Source organism: Phaenicophaeus curvirostris, unplaced genomic scaffold, assembly GCF_032191515.1.
Source record: "Phaenicophaeus curvirostris isolate KB17595 unplaced genomic scaffold, BPBGC_Pcur_1.0 scaffold_115, whole genome shotgun sequence".
Lineage (NCBI taxonomy): Eukaryota > Metazoa > Chordata > Aves > Cuculiformes > Cuculidae > Phaenicophaeus > Phaenicophaeus curvirostris.
In genome coordinates this window covers 192,513-211,298 of record NW_027206736.1, presented here as the reverse complement: position 1 = coordinate 211,298, position 18,786 = coordinate 192,513, and the positions used below count along the sequence as shown (strand labels likewise).

The 18,786-nt window shown below is 54.1% G+C and overlaps 1 protein-coding gene across 2 annotated transcripts in view; it reads right to left on the bottom strand.

The window, feature by feature from the left end:
* Positions 1-386: 386 nt before the first annotated feature.
* The window catches only part of AHCYL2 (adenosylhomocysteinase like 2), a 62,802-nt gene continuing 44,402 nt past the window's right edge, over positions 387-18,786 (bottom strand). The window contains exons 7-17 of one of the 2 annotated variants that reach the window (XM_069882312.1): positions 14,077-14,183; positions 12,598-12,714; positions 11,334-11,397; positions 9,242-9,330; positions 8,090-8,160; positions 7,866-7,960; positions 6,981-7,079; positions 6,521-6,589; positions 6,357-6,435; positions 4,923-5,043; positions 387-3,039 (exon numbers count right to left, since the gene is read on the bottom strand). In XM_069882312.1, the coding sequence (XP_069738413.1) occupies positions 3,033-3,039; positions 4,923-5,043; positions 6,357-6,435; positions 6,521-6,589; positions 6,981-7,079; positions 7,866-7,960; positions 8,090-8,160; positions 9,242-9,330; positions 11,334-11,397; positions 12,598-12,714; positions 14,077-14,183 (918 nt within the window). In that variant the 3' untranslated portion in view covers positions 387-3,032. Of the gene's footprint in view, positions 3,040-4,922; positions 5,044-6,356; positions 6,590-6,980; positions 7,080-7,865; positions 7,961-8,089; positions 8,161-9,241; positions 9,331-11,333; positions 11,398-12,597; positions 12,715-14,076; positions 14,184-18,786 lie in introns of those variants that run through there. The other variant, XM_069882310.1, reaches the window with a different exon arrangement.

The following is an 18,786-nucleotide window of genomic DNA, read 5'->3' as shown; positions in this document are numbered from 1 at the left end:
CGAATGAGGGGGGTTATGGGGTGTCGGCGGGGTCCTTGAGGGGGCTGGGGGGCTCTGGCAGGGTGGCCGTGGGGGTCCCCATCCAGCCCCCAGGGTCACCCCCAATCCGGGCTCCCCCAGCCCCTGGAGCTCCAGCTTCGGTTCAAAGCGGCTCCCGGGGCCCCAGGATGGGGGAGATGTGGAATTCTCCCCACTCTGCTCCTCCCAGTGGGGGGGGGGCAGTTGTTTTTGGGGTGACTCCACAGGGAGGCAATGACACCTCCCCATCCTGGTGCTGCTTGTGTCCCGCATCATTCCCAGCTGCTGGAAAAGCGAAGCCTTTGGGTTGGTGTTTCTATCCTTGCAACCCCCCAGTCCCCATTGGCCCAAAAAAGCTCCAGAGAAGCTGAGTTTTCCGCTGTTTTATTTGTGTTTGGGATTACAGAGTCGTTATTGCTGCTCTAATACAATCACTCAGACATTAATAATTAAAACAGCCTTTTGAAAAGGTTCCAATTGTGAAGGTTCCGTCTCCTCGCTGCAGGCTGACGGCCACTTCTGCTCGTTATTCCTAAAGTTCGGAACGGAATTCACCTCCTTGTACAATTCTGCTGGTGTCGCCTACATCTCCGGTATCCTAATGCTTTAAAAATGCGTTACGTTAATTAAAAAAAACCCAAACCCAACCTATTCCGCATTGAATTTCAAGCTGATCGCGGAACAGGAGTCCAGATCAATCAGGAGAAGCCAAGCGAGCGCAACAGCTTACGGCAAAGCGGAGCGACGTGGAGAGGAGCCTCAGGAATCGAGGTGGGAAAAGCCAGGTGGGGGCTTATTATTGATTTTTGTTTTCTTCTTCTTCTCCTGTCTGCCTGGAAGAGAAAACGGGGACAAAACCCAGCGGGAGGGCTTTGGGGCAAGGGCAGCAGCACTGACGCTGCACAAGGACGGGGCAGGGGAGCGGCTGCTGAAGCTGAACCGGGATCGTGCGGATGGAGAGGGATGGGCCCGAGTTCCAACGCTGCCGAGCTCAACGTGACCCCACAGCCGCGCTGCCCCTTGAACGGGAACAGGATTTGATGCTGCGCGTCTGCAGAGAACAGGAACTCGGGGGTTTGTTGGCTGATGCAGACCAAGGGCCTCCAAGAGTTGACCACAACGTCTCAAATAGCTCAGGGGACTCTTCCCAAAATCTCAGGATCTGGACACAATTCATAAGTGAAGATGATTAGAGTTTGCGGTTAGTGATCAGGCTACGAGAAAGCTTTCTCCAAGGCCTAAGGTATCCTAAGGTCTTCGGAACCTTCTCAAAGCCCTAAGGTCTTCTTAAAGTTTTCTCCAAAGCCTTTGGTCTTCTCAGAGTCTTCTCCAAGGCCTAAGGTCTCCTCAAAGGCCTAACCCCAAGGTCTCTTCAAAGCCTTACGTCTAAGGGTTCGAGGAATTTCAGAGAGGGACCCTGAATAAGCAAGAATACAAGAACATCTGCTCCGAAGACAAGCAGCTCGTGGTCAAGCTGACTTCAGACCTTGGTGTCAAGAGAAATGAGAAGTACTTGGCTGCTGTTACCCTTTCTTGTGTGTGAACAAGCTGCCACAGAAGAGTTTTTCCATGATGGCGAAGAGGTCTGTGAGGGTCAAACAAGAATCTGCAGCTGATGAGGGGCTCGGGTACCAAAGCAGCAACCGCAGGGTGAAGGCTTTTGAGATGATAGGGTTGGGCAAGGACCATGTTCTCTATGTGAACCCTAAAAGTGACTCCAATGAGACATGGAGACGTGGAAAGCCACCTTGGTGAACGTACTGAGCTGTTGCAGCATCCAGATGAGACACCCAAGGCTGAAAAGTGTAATTGTGGCAAAGCTGTTCTTCATCAGCTCCAATGCCTTGAGATTTGGGGCAACTGAAGGGTTTTAGTGATGCTGAACTCTTCCCCGCACACAGGATTGGGGTGGGGATCACTCTGGCGTGTCTCTCATGCCCAAGGAGGATTTTAAAGCTCCAGAGGTTTCCAATGAGGACTGAAATTCAGCTGGAGAAAGCCCTCGCGTGGACGGGGTTCTCCCAGCCGGGATGGCCGCTGAGCTCCACTGTGGTGTGGAAGAGCTCCTGGACACGTGAGCAGCATTTGTTGGCGAGGTCGCAAGGCTCTTCCGCCAGCGAGGGCTGCGGCCCCACCGGTAACACGACTTTGGTTGAACCGCAGGAGGTTGGCACTCGTGATGTCAGCAGCAGGGAACGCTGCGGAGCGGTGGCAGAGGGCGCGGCGGTGGGTCCTACCCCACCACCTCCACACAGGCACCGTGCGCTGCCCCCCGGCTCCTGCCGCGCACTCGGGGCCGTCCCTGGCTGACTCTAACGACCGGACCCTTCGTTACAGCTTCCGGCAGTGCTAAGGCGAAGGTCACAGACCTGCTGGCAGAACCGTCCCTTGGGAAGTTCTCCAGGACGACGGGAGGTTTCTCCAGTGGTTGCTGGTGGGATTCACCGCTTTGCTGCCGAGGTGGCACCTGGTGGTCGGCAGCGCCCAGAGCAAACGAGGCTTTAATTACGTCGTCAAAGGGCGTCAGAAACGCAAACCCAGGTGTCCTCGGGCCGGCTCTTTCGGCTGCTGGGATCCTGCTCCACTGAGATGCAAAGGGAAGCAAACGCGACACGGAACCTCGATGTCGGACCCCGCGGCTCCTGTCACGCGTGTCGGATCGATGGTGATGATGGACCAGACCACTCCAGCCACATCGCAGCAATTCGGTTCCACCAGCTTCTTCCTCGCCTCCCCCCATCCTCCCAGCCCCAAGAAAGAACAACCCAAAGAGAAAACCGAAACCAGCGAAAGGAATCCAGCGTCTCCCAGTCCTGCGGCAGCACGGACACCACTGGCAGAGGCCGCATGAACAGTACCCTAATTTAATAAATAAATAACCTACACACACTGTCTACTACGCGAGCAAGCCCAGCTCTAACTTAGAAGCTTGCGCTGTTTCATCCTGTACAGCAGTTTGAGAAAAGACTTGGGATCTCGTTCCTTGTGATTCTCCGGGATGCAGCGGCAGGAACTTAGTATCTGAGGAAAAGAAGAGAAAACAGGGTTTTGAGTGAGCTGCAAGGGGAGAAACATGGAGTTCTCCCAGTGTCAGCACTACGCATTTAGGGAGGGGGGACACCAAGAAAAGAAAGAGACTCGGTCCTCGTCTTCAGCCCACAAACATCACTTTGGAATCATAGTATCACTTGGTTGGAAAAAACCTTGGAGATCATCGAGTCCAACCGTCCCTGTCCATGACTAAACCAACCCTGAGCACCTTGTGTCCCCATCTTTTAAACTCCTACAGGGACGGAGACTCCACCACCTCCCTGGGCAGCCTCTGCCAGGGCTGAGAAACCTTTCCATAAAGAAGTTCTTCCTGATGCCCAATCTAAACCTGCTTGGAAGAAGAGCCCAGCACCCACCTCTCCACAACCTCCTGTCAGGCAGTTGCAGACAGTGATGAGGTCTCCCCTCAGCCTCCTCTTCTCCAGGATAAACAGCCCCAGGGCCCTCAGACGCCTCTCAGAACCCTTGTTCTCCAGCCCCTTCCCCAGCTCCGGTCCCTTCTCCAGACACGCTCCAGCCCCTCAAGGTCCTTCTTGGAGCGAGGGGCCCAGAACTGAGCCCAGGAGTTGAGGGGCGGCCTCCCCAGCACCGAGTCCAGGGTCACAATCCCTGCCCTGCTCCTGCTGGCCACGCTGTTTCTGGAACAGGCCAGGATGCCACTGGCCTTCTTGGCCACCTGGGCCACTGCTGGATCGTGTTCAGACACTCTCGACAACACCCCCAGGTCCTTCTCTGACAGGCATCTTTCCAGACGCTCTTCCCCAAGCCTGGAACCGCACAGGAATGGAGTCCAACTGCCTCTTACACCCAGAAAAAAGAGGCTCCCTGCACTTCGAGATCTCCTCCACCTCCCACACATCAAAACAATGAGCTTTGCCTTTTATGACTGGAGGCTTAAATTCCTGCCAGACACCAAGGCCAAGCTGCCCGAGCACATCTCGACCCCACGGAGCACAGGGGATGTTTGGGTTGGCACAGCTCTCCCTCATTTCTCCCTAAGATCTCTTCTCAATCTCCCCTCTTGCAGATCAAAACTGTTCCCCTCATCCTGTCCCTGCACCCCCTGATCAAGAGCCCCTCCCCAGCTTTCCTGGAGCCCCTTTCCCTACTGGAAGCTGCTCTAAGGTCTCCTCAGAGCTTTCTCCTCTCCAGGCTGAACAACCCCAACTCTCCCAGCCTGTCCTCAGAGCAGAGCTGATCCAGCCCTCACATCATCGGGAGGGAATTCCTCCGTGGGAGGGCACGGCCAGGTGGCAGCACTGCGGTTTCACACGTAACATGTGGCAGGAAAAAAACCCTGAGGATCTGGCAAAGCCAACTAACTGGTCCCCAAACCGGAGCACTGGGGTACAGCGTTGCTCTCTGCAGGCCAAGAAAATACCTTTTCCTGCAAGACAAGGACCTGAGCCTCAACCCCTCTGTGTTTGTTCAAAGCCATCTCAGTTCTGCAGTAACAAACGTGCCGCAGCGCTGCCCACGATGCTCAGCCCAGGGCTGGCACAAGCGGTGCTGGGGCAGCAGAGCGATCAGGACAAGCCTGCGGAGGAGCCCCAGCGCGAAGGGCAAACCCTGCTCCGCATCTCATCCTTCATCAAACGTTAAAAATAGAGCTGGCACCGCTCGCTGGCACCGCTCGCCGGGCGCTGGCCTGGGCGGCAGCTGCTGCCACAAACACAGGGCTCGTGACCTGCTGAGCGCTCTACCCCACAGCTCCAACCCCTTCCAGCTACAACCCTTTCTCCATGGCCATGGGAATGATCAGAAAGCCCCTGCTACCACTTTTGAGGACCGGTGGGTTAAGCCCCATCCCCCCGTGTTTCTGCATGTTTGAGCGAGCGGCTGGGGAGCAGCACCTGTAGTAGTTGGGTTTGAAAGGTCCGTTCTTGTTCAGCCCAAGGTATTTCGCTTGCTCATCTGTTAGCTCCGTCAGGTGGGCATCGAACGTCGGGAGGTGAAGGCTTGCCACGTACTCGTCTGAAACGATTTCAGGCCTCATTAGTACGGGAAGGGGAGGGCATTGCCTCCCCTCCTGCCACGCACCAGGTCCCTGCAGCCCCAGCTGGAAAAGGCTTTGCTCCTTGCACCTTTGCAGCTGCTTTTTGCCCTGAATGGAGGAAACTAAGGCTCCCATCTAGTTCACAGACTCATGGAACATCCTGACCTACAAGAACCATTGAGTTCAACTCCTGTCCCTGCACAGCACAACCCAATGTCCATGGGGCTGAGGACCTTGGCCAAACATTTCTGGAACATTTTCAGACTCAGGGCTATGGCTGCTTCCCTGGGAGCTGTTCCAGTGCTCCATCACCCTCAGGGGGAAGAACCTTCTCTAAATGTCCAACCTAACCCTTCCCTGGCATCTTCCTGCCGTTTCCTCGGGTCAGAGAGAAGAGCTCAGCGCCTGCTCCTCCTCCTCCCCGCATGAGGAAGCTGCAGAGCGCCGGGAGGTCTCCCCTTAGCCTCCTCTTCTCCAGGCTGAACAGTCCCGGGGACTTCAGCCGCTCCTCACACGCTTCCCCTCTAAACCCTTCCCCTCTGTGCCCTCCTCTGGATGCTCTCCAGCAGCTTTGGATCCTATTTCATCCTGCAACACCCAATCCACCCCCAGTGCTCGAGGTGGGGCCGCCCCAGAGCGAAGCAGAGCAGGACAATCCCCTCCCTCGCTTGGCTGGCGATGCCGTGCTGGATGTGCCCAGGACACGGTTGCCCTCAATTTTGTGTTAGAGGAGAAAACCTTCCTCTGAAACACCCTCCTAGGTTCTGCTGCTGTGTTCCCATTCCCTCAGCAAACCTGGAGGCTCTACTGACGCAGAAGCCACTGGACGTGCCTGATGGGTGACCCCTACCACCCACACCAGGGACAAGCTGCACCCAGTCTCAAAAAACACAAGACAAAAGTCCCATTTTGCAGCAAAGGTGTGGTCAGCGTGGCTCGTGGCCTCAGGAAGGGGACCTGTTGGCAGAGCTGTGTTGTCGGGGTCCGCGGAGCCAGGCAGCTCGGCTGGCAGAAGCTCTGCATGGAACCCCCTGCACCAGCACAAATGTGCTCCGTGCCTCACAAATGCATCAGCTGCTTCTCCCCAGGTGGGACACGGAAGGAACACGGCCAAGTTAGCAAAGAGCCCAGACCCAGTGGGAAGAACTCGCTAGAAGACCCTCAGCTTGGCAGGGAAGCAAACGAGAGCCCAGGAGGCTGCGATGTCCCTCATCCTCAGCCCAGCTGAGCAGAACCTCCCATCTGTTCAACCCCAAAACCAGAAAAGAGAGGGCAATGAGCACGTCTTTACCCATTTTCTTCGGCAGCAAGTACACATCTTGCTTGTAGCGGCCCTCAGGAGCATTGTAGAGCTCTATCAAAGCCAGAGCCTGGGTGGAGAAGACACTTGGGTAAGTGACTGCTGCTTGCTACGGCACGAGACGCTGCTCCCGGCTCAGCCCAACCCCTACTCGCCTGCGTGGTGGCAGTGATGGACAGGACGAAGGTGGGGACAGTGGAGCAGCTCAGGTTCAGCAGGCGGCCCTGGAAAAGAAGAACTGGTTGTTACCTCAGCACAGCACCAAAACCAGGTTGCAGCCCCGCAGACAGCACAAGAACCACAGGGAAAGGTGTCCTTTCTGGTGTGAAAACACCATTTATCACATGCACTGGAAACCCAAGATGCTGGTTGCCCTCATAATGCAGTAAAGCTATTTAGAAGGGAAAATCTGCTCAAATCCCCTGGGTGAGGCAAACTGGAGTGGGGCGAAAGAAAACACAGGAGCTTCTCTGGGTTCCAGTAATTCATGGGCCAAGACAGGGTGACACCAAGCCTCTCAAGGGCAATTTCTGGCTGCGCTTTGGCTCAGCGGCTCACCCAGCCCTCATCTGCCTCCTCCTCAAGCTGCACTCCCTCCCCGGTGCCCCAGCTCACCTCTGCCAGCAGGACTATTCTCTTCCCATCTGGCCAGATGACGTGGTCCACCTGGGACCTCACACGCTCCCAGGTCAGCTCAGGCGTGCGCAGGCTTGCCTGAAACACAGTGTTAAAGTTGTTAAAGAACCCCAAAAGATCAAAACCCAGACACTACCTAATAGGAACAAGAAGAGGAAGCAGCTTGGTGCCATTGTCCTGCGTTTATAGCTTCCGTTGGGCCCAGTCGCCATCCCAGACCAATGGAACCTTTGTGAATCATAAGCTGGAGCTATTTTTGTGATCACAATACATCAAAGCTCCAGCAACAACTATAACAAGCTCTTCAGGCTGAAGAGGACTCATGGTCACCAACTGAACTGTGCCTGGCTGCAATTCCCTCTTCCCAGCATGGAAAATGGCTTTAAACCCAGGGGTTTGGCCAAGTAGTTCCTCAGGGACCTTCAGACCAGACCCTCCTGCTTTTCCACTCATCTCCAAGAACAGATGAGCAGATTTCCATGCTGTTTGGTAAATCACAGTGGGGCTGAGTGTGCTGCGTTGCACCGAGCTGAGCTCTTGGTTTGGTCTTAATGGTGTAAAAGCAGAAGGACTGGGCTGGAGAAGGGGATTCGCTGCCTTTGGGGCAGGATTGGGGCTGGTGGGTACCAGCCATCACGCTGGAAGCCGCAGCAATTTGTCTGGCTTGCTGGCATCCCTTGGGATCGCAGGAATGACCACAACATCTCTGGCAGCATCTGCTGAGACGCAGGGAGCGGTGGATGGTTTTATGTCCTCACGGGCACCTGCTCGAGCAGCACAGGTTGGAGGTGGTGGTCAAAGGGTCCCAAAAGCATCATCACCCCCTGTGCCATCCCAGCTCCCGACACACATCCCGGCACTCACCACATCGATCTCGGTGTTGGAGTGTCCCATGTTGCAGACAATGCAGCTGTTCTTCATCCGATCCAGGTGCTCCCTGGTCACCACGTTCTTGTTTCCTGCCAGATAGCAACATCCCCAATAAAAACCCACGCTCACTTTCCCCATTTTTTACCTTTTCCCTTGGGAGAAAGAGAGACTCGATTACGGGGCAGCATCCCTGACATCCCGTCCTCAGGACCGCGTACCTGTGCAGGTGATGACGATGTCAACTTGTCGAATGACTTCATTGAGCTTCACAAGCCGGAATCCGTCCATGCTAAAGGAAGAGGGGGGAAAAACAGCCTGAGAAGAAGCAAAAATATGCCAAAAATAGGAAAAAAAGCCCATCAATTGATTCCAAGATGCTCATTTTAACTTTCCAATGCCAGAGACTGGGAAGAGCAAGGCAGTGAACCAAGGGCCATGCACCCCAGGCCTTCAGGAGCATTTCTGGAGGATCTGGGGCTCTTGGGGAGAAGTGAAGAGATTTGGGGGGCTGTCATGTTTTATGCCAAGGCTTCTGCATCGGCAAATCTCTATTGTCAACTGAGATGGCTCTGCTAAAGCTGCTGCTCCTGCATCCAGAAGATGCCAATGCTCCTCTGGCTGCAGAACCCTTTCCAGTGTGGTTTTAGATCAACTTAAAAACACCCCAAACCCACAGAAGTCAATCATCGGCTTTGCAATCCTTATTTAGACACCTATGTGATCATCAGAAGTGCTGAGCACCGAGCAAGGTGTACTCGGCACTGTGGAAAATGAGGGCAGGATGGGTTTTAGGATTTGCTGACAGCTATTTCTGTGCCTCACAAGCCAAAATTGTGATGACTATAAAAAAATAACTTTTTTATCCTGGATGTCCCAGTTACCGGTGCTTTTCCACACCGCGAGCTCCTCAGGCCAGGGGCTGCACGTCATCGCCTCGAGCAGAGCCAGGGAAGGAGCTGCTGCAAACGACCATGCTCCCAGGTAAGGATGTGGGTGTGGATGTGCCACTTGTGGAGGCCATAAAGCAAACCCAAAGGTGATCAGCTTAATTAGCAGAGCTCATTAGCTTTCTCACTGCAATAGCCCTTGGCAGGCTCGCTGTTGGGAAGAGGCTGAGGATTTAATGAGGCTCCAGGTGTTGTGAAGACTCTGCTTCCACAGCCACGTCCCCTGTCACACCTAGGGATGCAGACGCAGCATCTCCGCACTACAGGAGCCTTTCCTGGAGGAAACGAGGCTGGGTGGGACGGGTGGGACCATATCGCGCCACAAACCCCTCCCAGCTTCCTCTCGGGGTGCTGAGCAGGCTCTGGTCCTGTTTCTCCTGGGAAAAGACTAAAGGAGAAGCTGGGCTCGGTGCGGCTGCTTACCAGGCCTGGAGGGCACAGATGGGATCGATCTCTGTCACGTAGACAATGGAGCCCATGGCCTTCAGAGCGGCACAGCAGCCCTTGCCCACCTGGGAGGGAGAAGAGCACAGGGGCAGAGTGAGACACAAAGAGCTCAGGAGATGCCAAGAGCTCAGGAGACATCCAGAGCTTTGGAGACATCGGGAGCTCAGGACATGCCAAGAGCTCGGGAGATGCTGAGAACTCAGTAAACACTGAGAGCTTTGGAGATGCTGAAATCTCAGGAGACACTGAGTGCTTGGGAGATCACAGAATCATAGAATGGTTTGGGTTGAAAGGGACCATACAGCCCATCCAGTCCCAACCCCTCTGCCATGGGCAGGGACACCTCCCACTGGATCAGGGGCTCCAAGACCCATCCAACCTGGCCTTGAACACCTTCAGGGAGATGCTAAGAGCTCAGGAGACACCAGGAGCTTGGGAGATGCTGGGAACTTGGGAAACACTGAGAACTTGGAAGATGCTGAGAGCTTGGGAACTACCGAAAGATCGGGAAATGCTGAGAGCTTGGGAGCTGCACAGCACTGACACGGCTGTGGGAAGCACAGAGGGGATGTACAGCTCCAGATGTCTCCTCTGCAGCCCCAGGGGCCCTCTGCACCCTCTCAGTAGCCCCGGTCCATGCACTTAGCTTTGGGGTGCATGAAATTCCTGGATTTGGGTTAATCCAGGACATGAGTCAGGCCCAGCTTAGCGAGGAGAAGCACTAAAAGCCATATAAGCACCACTGATTCTGGTTCCAGGGAGCCCTTTTCCCCCAGAAGATCCTGGAAAGCGATTCTGGTCATCCTGGGGAAAGTCTGAGGCTCTCATAACCCTTATTCCATTTGGGCTGCTGAATGATTAAGTGCTGCTGGACAATGGGCTTTAACCTTCGCACAGCCCATACGACACAGCTCACAGGAATTCAGGGAAATGGGGAAATGGCCAAGGGGCCCTAAAAATGCAATCACACAGGAGAAAATGGTCCAATTACAGGTCTTCAGGGGGAAGAAGCCACAGCAGAGCACCCCCAGCACAGCCCATTGTAACTGGTGTTAACTGGTCCCAGTGAGAACTGCCAGAGGACTCCTCTGTTGGGGGTGAAAGCGCTGGAGGGAGGCAGGACTAACCCATCCTGACCAGGCTCTGGCAGCAACGCTGCTGCTGTGTATCTGCAACCCCAGCTCGGAGTGCTGGAATATTGGATTAAATAGAATCACGAAGTGCTTTGGGTGGGAAGGGACCTCAAAGTCCACCCAGGCCCACCCCTGCCATGGGCAGGGACACCTCCCACTGGATCAGGGGCTCCAAGCCCCATCCAGCCTGTCCCTCAACCCCTCCAGGGATGGGGCAGCCACCACTGCTCTGGGCAACCTGGGCCAGGGCCTCCCCACCCTCACAGAACATTTCTCCCTAAGATCTCATCTCAATCTCCCCTCTTGCAGATCAAAACCTTTCCCCTCGTCCTGTCCCTGCACTCCCTGATCCAGAGCCCCTCCCCAGCTTTCCTGGAGCCCCTTTCCATACTGGAACCTGCTCTAAGATCTCCCCACAGCCTTCTCTTCTCCAGGCTCAACAACCCCAGCTCTCCCATCCTGTCCTCGAGCAGAGGTGCTCCAGCCCTCGCATCATCTCCATGGCCTCCTCTGGACTTGTTCCAACAGTTCCAAGTCCTTCTTCTGTTGCGTATTCCAGAACTGGACACAGAGTCCAGTTGGGGTCTTCCCAGAGCAGAGCAGAGGGGCAGAATCCCCTCCCTCCCTGCTGCTCCCACGGCTTTGGATGAAGCCCAGGACATGGGGGTTTCTGGACGGCAAGTGCACTTTGCTGGCTCATGTTGAGCTTCTCCTTCCCCAGCCCCCCAAGTCCTTCTCCTCAGGGCCGCTCCCAATCACGTCGACCCCAGCCTGGAGTGACACCACGGGCTGTATGTTTTGGCACAGCCGTGGGTTTGGAGGAACCTGCCAATGCAGCAAACAGTCCCGAGGGTGGAGAAGCCTCCCCAGCCAAGGCTGGGCTCAGGATGCGCTGGTTCACACGCAGCACCTGCACGTATGCTGTGAGCCCTCACCTCTCCGTAGCCACACACCACCACTTGCTTTCCTCCAAACATCATGTCTGTGGTCCTCTTCAGGCTAAGAAAAGAGAAAAAGCCAATTAAAGACCAGAAGTAAGACCTGTTCCCCTGAGGATACCAGAAGGGACAGTGGTCCCTCTCTGCTCCTCCCAACACTACGGCTGTGCCTGCATCCCTGAGGACACGCACTGACTCGCGTGCCAGGAGGACCCAAGGGGCACCTAAAACATGACTTTTTCCTTTGTAAGGGCAGGTGCTGCCACTGAAATGCAGCAAAGAGGGAATATCTGGAGTCCAGATGCCTTGTTTTGGGTTGTCTGGCTTTTCTTTGTTGGATCCTTTTTTTCTGTTTCTGCAGAAATATACAAAATCTTTGCCAAAAATACCTTTTTTCTTAGTTTTGTTTATTTTAAGTCAAAATCCCCCTCCCCCAAATAACCACAGGAGGAGCAGGGAAGTGGGAATTCCTTGCCAGAACCCCAGTGCTTTCCACAAACAACACTCTCCCCTCCACCCTGGTTCTTCCCTACGAGTGTCCTACATTGCCAGCTATTTTTAGCACCTGAGTAAATGGGTTGGGAGTGCGGGGACGGTGAAATTCCCTTGCATTCCAAGAGAATCCAGATAAAACCCATTTCATTGCTCCTCTGCTCACATTTGCCCTGGCCCAGTTTTAGATGCCAGGGCCAGACTCAAATCCCAGTTTACTATGAGGTCCATGGTCAACTCCCTCACCTGCTGATAATGTCTTAGAATCATAGAATCACCAGGTTGGAAAAGATCTCCAGGATCATCGAGCCCAATCATTCCTATCTGACCCTAAACCATGTCCCTGAGCACCTTGTTTACCTGTCTTTTAAACCCCTCCAGGGAAGGGGACTCAACCCCCTCCCTGGGCAGCCTCTGCCACTGCCCAATCACCCTTTTTGTGAATTTTTTTTTCGAGATATTGGCTGAACCTCCCCTGGTGGAGCTTGAGGCCATTCCCTCTCGTCCTGTCCCTTGGGAGAAGAGCCCAACTCCCTCCTCTCCACAACCTCCTCTCAGGGAGTTGGAGAGAGCAATGAGCTCTCCCCTCAGCCTCCTCTTCTCCAGGCTAAACACCCCCAGGGCCCTCAGGCTTCTTCTCCAGCCCCTTCCCCAGCTTTGTTGCTCTTCTCTGCACTCGCTCCAGAGCCTCAACATCCTTCTTGTGGTGAGGGGCCCAGAACTGACCCCAGGATTTGAGGATCAGCCCCGTTGGTAGACGCATACGTACCCATCCAGGATGGACTCTCTGCAGCAGTAGAGGTTGTCAAACTTCTGCTTTGTGACCGAGTCATTGACGTTCATGGCTGGGACGCAGAGCTTCCCTGCTTTGGACAACTGGTACAGCCTGGTGGGAACATCGGGAGAAACAGATGATCAGTGGACAAATGGACCCTGCAAGGGCAGGAGCTGCGGCTGGACTACAGACGCATTTGGGAACTGAATCGATAGGAGTAGCAGGTTTCCAAGATGCGTTATTCCTTCAAGGAAGAAGGAATAAACTTGATAGAAGGAGAAAGTTGCATTGCCATTTACAACACCACCACCTCCACTGAAGAAAAAGGAAGGAGATCACCAGCCAAACAGGACGTGCCTTGGTCCACACAACCAAGTAATCCCCAGGACTGTCAGGGTGAGAACGTGGTTAATGTGAATCCGAGTAATGATGAGGGCACAGACCCATGTGTTATCCTTATTGAACCAGCACCCTTTTGCTGTCCCACTCAGCATAAATATGAGAAATTCCTGGAGTGGTTTGGGTTGGAAGGGACCTCCAAGCCCATCCAGTCCCACCCCTGCCATGGGCAGGGACACCTCCCACTGGATCAGGTTCCTCAAAGCCACATCCAGCCTGGCCTTGAACCCCTCCAGGGATGGGGCAGCCACCCCTGCTCTGGGCAATATGGACCAGGGGGAGGAACCAGATGGGCTTTGAGGTCCCTTCCAACCCAAACCATTCTATGATTCCTGATCCTAAACATAAGACCAGGTCCTTCTGACTCTGCTGGCCGCAATCCCGCACTGGTCTCCTCCCTATTTCAAACACTTTGTTTCCCTGTCTCAGGGGCTGCTCACAGCTCTGCCCAACTCCCAGCCGGCCCCAAGAGCTGCGGCCAAGTCCTTCTCCCTGCAAAGACAAAGCAGAGGCTGCTGCTCTTCTCCTCAGTCCCTTGTGTTCTGTCACCTGTGACACATGAAATCCACTGGAGAAGCACCTCTGAATCCCCTCCCAACCCTGGGAGCTGCCTCTCGCACCACAATCCTGCTTCTGCCGCAGACCCAGGGATGTCCCTCACACGCGGTTCTACCCTTCAAGGCTGCCACCCCAACCAGAGACTTGTTTCCTCTTCCCAAATTTCACTTTCTGCGACTGATTTGAGGTGACACAACTACCGCCCCCTTTCACAAGAGGAAACCCAAGACCTCGTGCACTTTCTTCCCTTGCACCATGGTCAGCAGGCACTTCTGCTCCTTGACCGAAACCAGAGCAGCATTCCAAGCTCCTTTTGCCCTATGAGACTTAAAACAGCTCTTACAGAAAAGACAAGCCCAAGCTGAAGGAAAACCAATGACCATGTATGAGAAGGTTCAACATTCAGCTGAGTCTGTGGCATCTTGCAGCCTGGGGATCTCTTGCTGAGGCCTGAGGCAGAAGATGCTTTGTTTCGTGCAAACACCTCTGTGACAACAGCCCAGCCAATCCTGTTACCTGTGGACGCCAGTCACGCTCTCCTCCACGATCCCCTTGATCTTCTTAAACATGTTGGGGTACTTCTTGTAGATCCAGTGAGTCAGATCTCCTCCATCATCCAAGATCTGTAATGGAAATAGCCACAAAGTCACAGCTCCAAAGATCCAGCAAGGCCTCCTGACCCTAAAACGGTGCAAGGGATGAATCACACGCTCCGATCACTCCTAGTGGGGCCTGTGTTTGGCATATCAAACACCACATCTTGACAGCTTCAGCGAGACTGCTCGGAGCAGGAGAGCTGCTTTGTTGACACTGGGCTGGAGAAGCAACGGGTCAGGCAAACAGGACAAACCTGGATGCTTATAATGAGAAATCATGGAAAATTGCCACAGAAATCCCTCTCTCCTCATCTCCCAGAAGCCTTTGAACCATACAGAGTCATTAGCTTCTCTAATGAATGCTAATGGAGGAGGGGAGAGAAGGGAGAAGGAGGAGGTGGAGGAAAAAGGAAGATGGAGAAGGAGCAGGGAAGAAGATGGAGAAGGAGGAATATGGAGGGACATGATGGAGGAGGAGGAGGATGGAGGAGGAGGATGGAGGAGGATGATGGAGGAGGAAGATGGAGGAGGAGGATGGAGAAGCAGCATGGAGGAGGAGAATGGAGGAGAAGTAGAACGGAGGTGGAAGATAGAGGAGAAGGAGCATAGAGAAGGAGGATGAAGAAGGAAGACAGAGGTGGAGGAGGATGCTGCAGAGCCATTAGTGCCAATTATAACATTACTGCGTCATGAAACGCTGCATATCAAAGGTACTGAACCTCTTTTAGACACCAGCTCTGGGCCTCTGTCCATTTCATCTGGCTTTGAATCTCAGTCTCAGAAGCACAAAATTCTTCCGCATCGGATCTCGCTTCTCCTGATCACCTGCCTCCTCCCAGTAACATTTCAGGGCAGCCGAGAAAGCCAGAGACGGCTTCAATAACAGCATTGAACATGAGCAAGTAAAGGTGCCCTTTGCAAACAGGCTTGGGAAAGGACAAGACGTGAGAACAAGTCGGACACAGAGATCGAAAAACTGCAGTTAAAGAGATGTCTGAGAGCTCCTCCATTCCCTGCCAGTGAGGACCCACATCTGAATCCCAACACATGGAATAACATGGCTTTGGACGTGAAGGTCGTAGCACTGCTGTGAGTCTAAGTTTGTGGATGACACAAAACTGGGGGGAGCTGCTGACACATTTGAGGGCAAAGAGGGATTGGGACGAACTGTAGAGCTGGGCAGCTGCCACTGTGATGAAGTTCAACACTGGCGAGCGCTGGCTCTTGCCCCCGGGACACAGCAGCCCTGGATGCAGAGGCGGCCTGGGGAGCAGGGGCTGGAGAGCAGCCCCAGGGAAAGGGCTCGGGGGTCCTGGTCAGTGGTGAGTCGACCGTGAGCCAGCAGGGAGCCCTGGTAGCCAAGAGAGCAACCGTGTCCTGGGTGCATCCAGCACGGCATCACCCGCCGGGCGAGGGAGGGGATTGTCCTGCTCTGCTCCGCACTGGGGCGGCCCCACCTTGAGCATTGGGGGCAGTTTGGATGCCACAGGACAAACAGGATCCAAAGCTCCTGGAGAGCATCCAGAGGAGGGCATGGAGCTGGGAAAGGATTTAGAGGGGAAGCGCGTGAGGAGTGGCTGAAGTCCCCGGGTCTGTTCAGCCTGGAGAAGAGGAGGCTGAGGCAGACCTCATGGTGCTCTGCAGCTTCCTCACATGGGGAGGAGGAGGAGCAGGAGCTGAGCTCTTCTCTCTGACCTGAGGGAATGGCAGAAGATCCCAGGGGAGGGTTAGGTTGGACATCAGAAAGTTTTTCCCCCCCGAGGGTGATGGAGCACTGGAATAGCTCCCGTGGAAGCAGTCACAGCACCAAACCTGACAATGTTCCAGAAGCATCTGGCCAAGGCCCTCAGCCCCACGGTGTGGACGTTGTGCTGTGCAGGGACAGGAGCTGGACTCAATGGTCCTTGTGGGTCCCTTCTGACTCAGGTCATCCTGTGAGTCTAACACCTACATCCAGCTCAGCCTTCACATGGGCCAATTCAGGAATTGTCAGGAATTTCCTTGATGGGCTGTAGTGCCACCAGGACAATGAAAGCCAAGACTCGTTTTCCACTTCTGTAACTTCTGATAATTGCAGAAAATCCCACCGCCAGTGATGGGCCGTGGCGTTTATGAAGAGCTGCGCTCTTTGTGCCCTACATGCCTTCTGACTGCAACTGCATCCTCCTCTTTCATATTCCCTTCACCAACATCAAAGATTCCTGACTGCATCGCCACCATCTTCTTCCTCTTTGAATGTTCCTGACTGCAACTGCATTCTCCACCTTGTTTTCCTCCTCCTCCTGTTTGCATATTCCCTACACCAACATCAAAGACTTCTGACTGCATCATCATCATCATCATCATCATCATCATCATCATCATCATCATCATCACCATCATCATCATCACCATCATCCTCTTTGAATGTTCCCTATCATCCTCATTGCATGCTCACTACACCAACATCAAAGACTTATGACTGCGTCCTCCTCCTCCTCTTCTTTAAATTGCAGAACCATGGAATGGTTTGGGCTGGAAGCAACCTCAAGGCCCATCCAGTCCCACCCCTGCCATGGGCAGGGACACCTCCCACTGGATCAGGGGCTCCAAGCCCCATCCAACCTGGCCCTCAACCCCTCCAGGGATGGGGCAGCCACCACTGCTCTGGGCAACCTGGGCCAGGGCCTCCCCACCCTCGCAGCAAAACATTTCTCCCCAAGATCTCTTGCAGATCAAAACCATTCCCCTCGTCCTGTCCCTGCACTCCCTGATCAAGAGCCCCTCCCCAGCTTTCCTGAAGCCCCTTTCTGTACTGGAATCTGCTCTAAGGTCCCCAGAGCCTTCTCTTCTCCAGGCTCAACAACCCCAACTCTCCCAGCCTGTCCTCAGAGCTCCAGCCCTCACATCGTCAGCTTAGGACCTGTCCCAACAGCTCCATTTCCTTCTTACGTTGGGGAATCCAGAACTGGACACAGGATCCAGGTGGGGATCTCCCCAGAGCGGAGCAGAGGGGACAACCCCCTTCCTCCCTGCTGGTCCCATGGCTCTGGGTGCAGCCCAGGACATGGCTTCTGGGCTCATGTGGAGCTTCTCCTCCCCCAGCACCCCAAGTCCTTCTCCCCAGGGCTGCTCTCAATCCCATTGTCTCCCAGCCTGCAGAGACACCATGGATTGCCCTGACCCAGGTGTAGGACCTTGATCTTGGCCTGGTTGAACTTCTTGAGGTTCTCGCAGCCCCACTTCTCCAGCCGGTCCAGGTCCCTCTGGATGCCATCCCGTCCTTGTCGGGTGACACCTGCACCACTCAGGTGGAGGCAAGGAAGGGTTAAGTGGGCTGAGAAGCTCTCCTGGGCCAGTGAGGTAGGAATTCAGCAGACCAGCTCCCAGGACGTCTTGGTTTCATTAATCCCCATTTAATAGGGCACATAATCCTCTTTCAAAGAGAGAATTCTGTGGGCTGGCGGTTGCCTAGGAGGGCAAGAGATGAAAAAACCCAACCCAAATCCATGGAAGAACTGGTTTTTGAGGGAAGGTCAACTTTGTGGAGCAGCCGCCAACAGCCAAGGGCAAAGCCTGGGGTCTGTGCCCCTGTCTCTGTGGTTTCTCAGTGTCTCCCAGATCTTCTCTAACCTCCCCAGGCAGATTTTTTTCAGGGAAAAAAAGTCTTTATTTGATGTGTAAAGAACTTTTCTTAAAGAAACCCTTTCTACAAGGGCCTGGAGTGACAGGACAAGGGGAAATGGCTTCAAATTGGAAGATTTAGAAGATTTAGATTGGACATCAGGAAGAAATTCTCCACAATGAGGGTGAGGAGGCCCTGGCCCAGGTTGCCCAGAGAAGCTGTGGTTGCCCCACCCCTGGAGGGGTTCAAGGCCAGGCTGGATGTGGCTTTGAGGGACCTGACCCAGTGGGAGGTGCCCCTGCCCATGGCACGGGGTGGGATTGGATGGGCTTGGAGGTCCCTTCCAACCCAAACCATTCCAGGATTCTATGGTTCCCTCAAAAATAAGAAGAGAAGCCACTGTCGTATCTGGACTCGTAGCTCGGGGGTGGATGTTTTGACGTTCATTCATCTCTGAAGGTGACAGCGAGGAAGCGGAGGCTGGAAGGGACACAAACTCACCTCAAAGAGACTGGTGCTGGCAAACAAACAACGCAGACACACGCCTACCTCGCAGCCTTGATTACTTCGTATCTGATCTGAGCTCCAGGGCTCAGAACCTGTCGGGAAGCACGATGAAAGCAGCGCATCTGACAGCTATAAATTATTCCGCTCGCCTACCTCAGGGCTCTGTTTTCCCTCAAAACAAGGGCAGAACAAACCCGCAAGGGTGGAGCTGGGTTATCCTCAGTTCTGTGCAATAGGAGCAGGCAGAAAGTGTGGAAATCACCTAAAAATCTCTTCTTTTTTTTCCTGAAATGGAGACCTTGCCCAGAGAAAAAAACTCTCTCATCAGCCAGAGCTGTGAATTTAACCAAATATGGTAAAATGGATGCGACCCCTTTTCAGAACACGCTGATTTTGAGTCATTTTTTTGCTGCCTAGGTTAAACGAATTTGGTTTAAACCATACCAAGTGGGAGCAAACTAAGCACCCACTCAACTTTGCACTTAACGCAGCTGTTTGATTTAGACAACAGCTGACCAA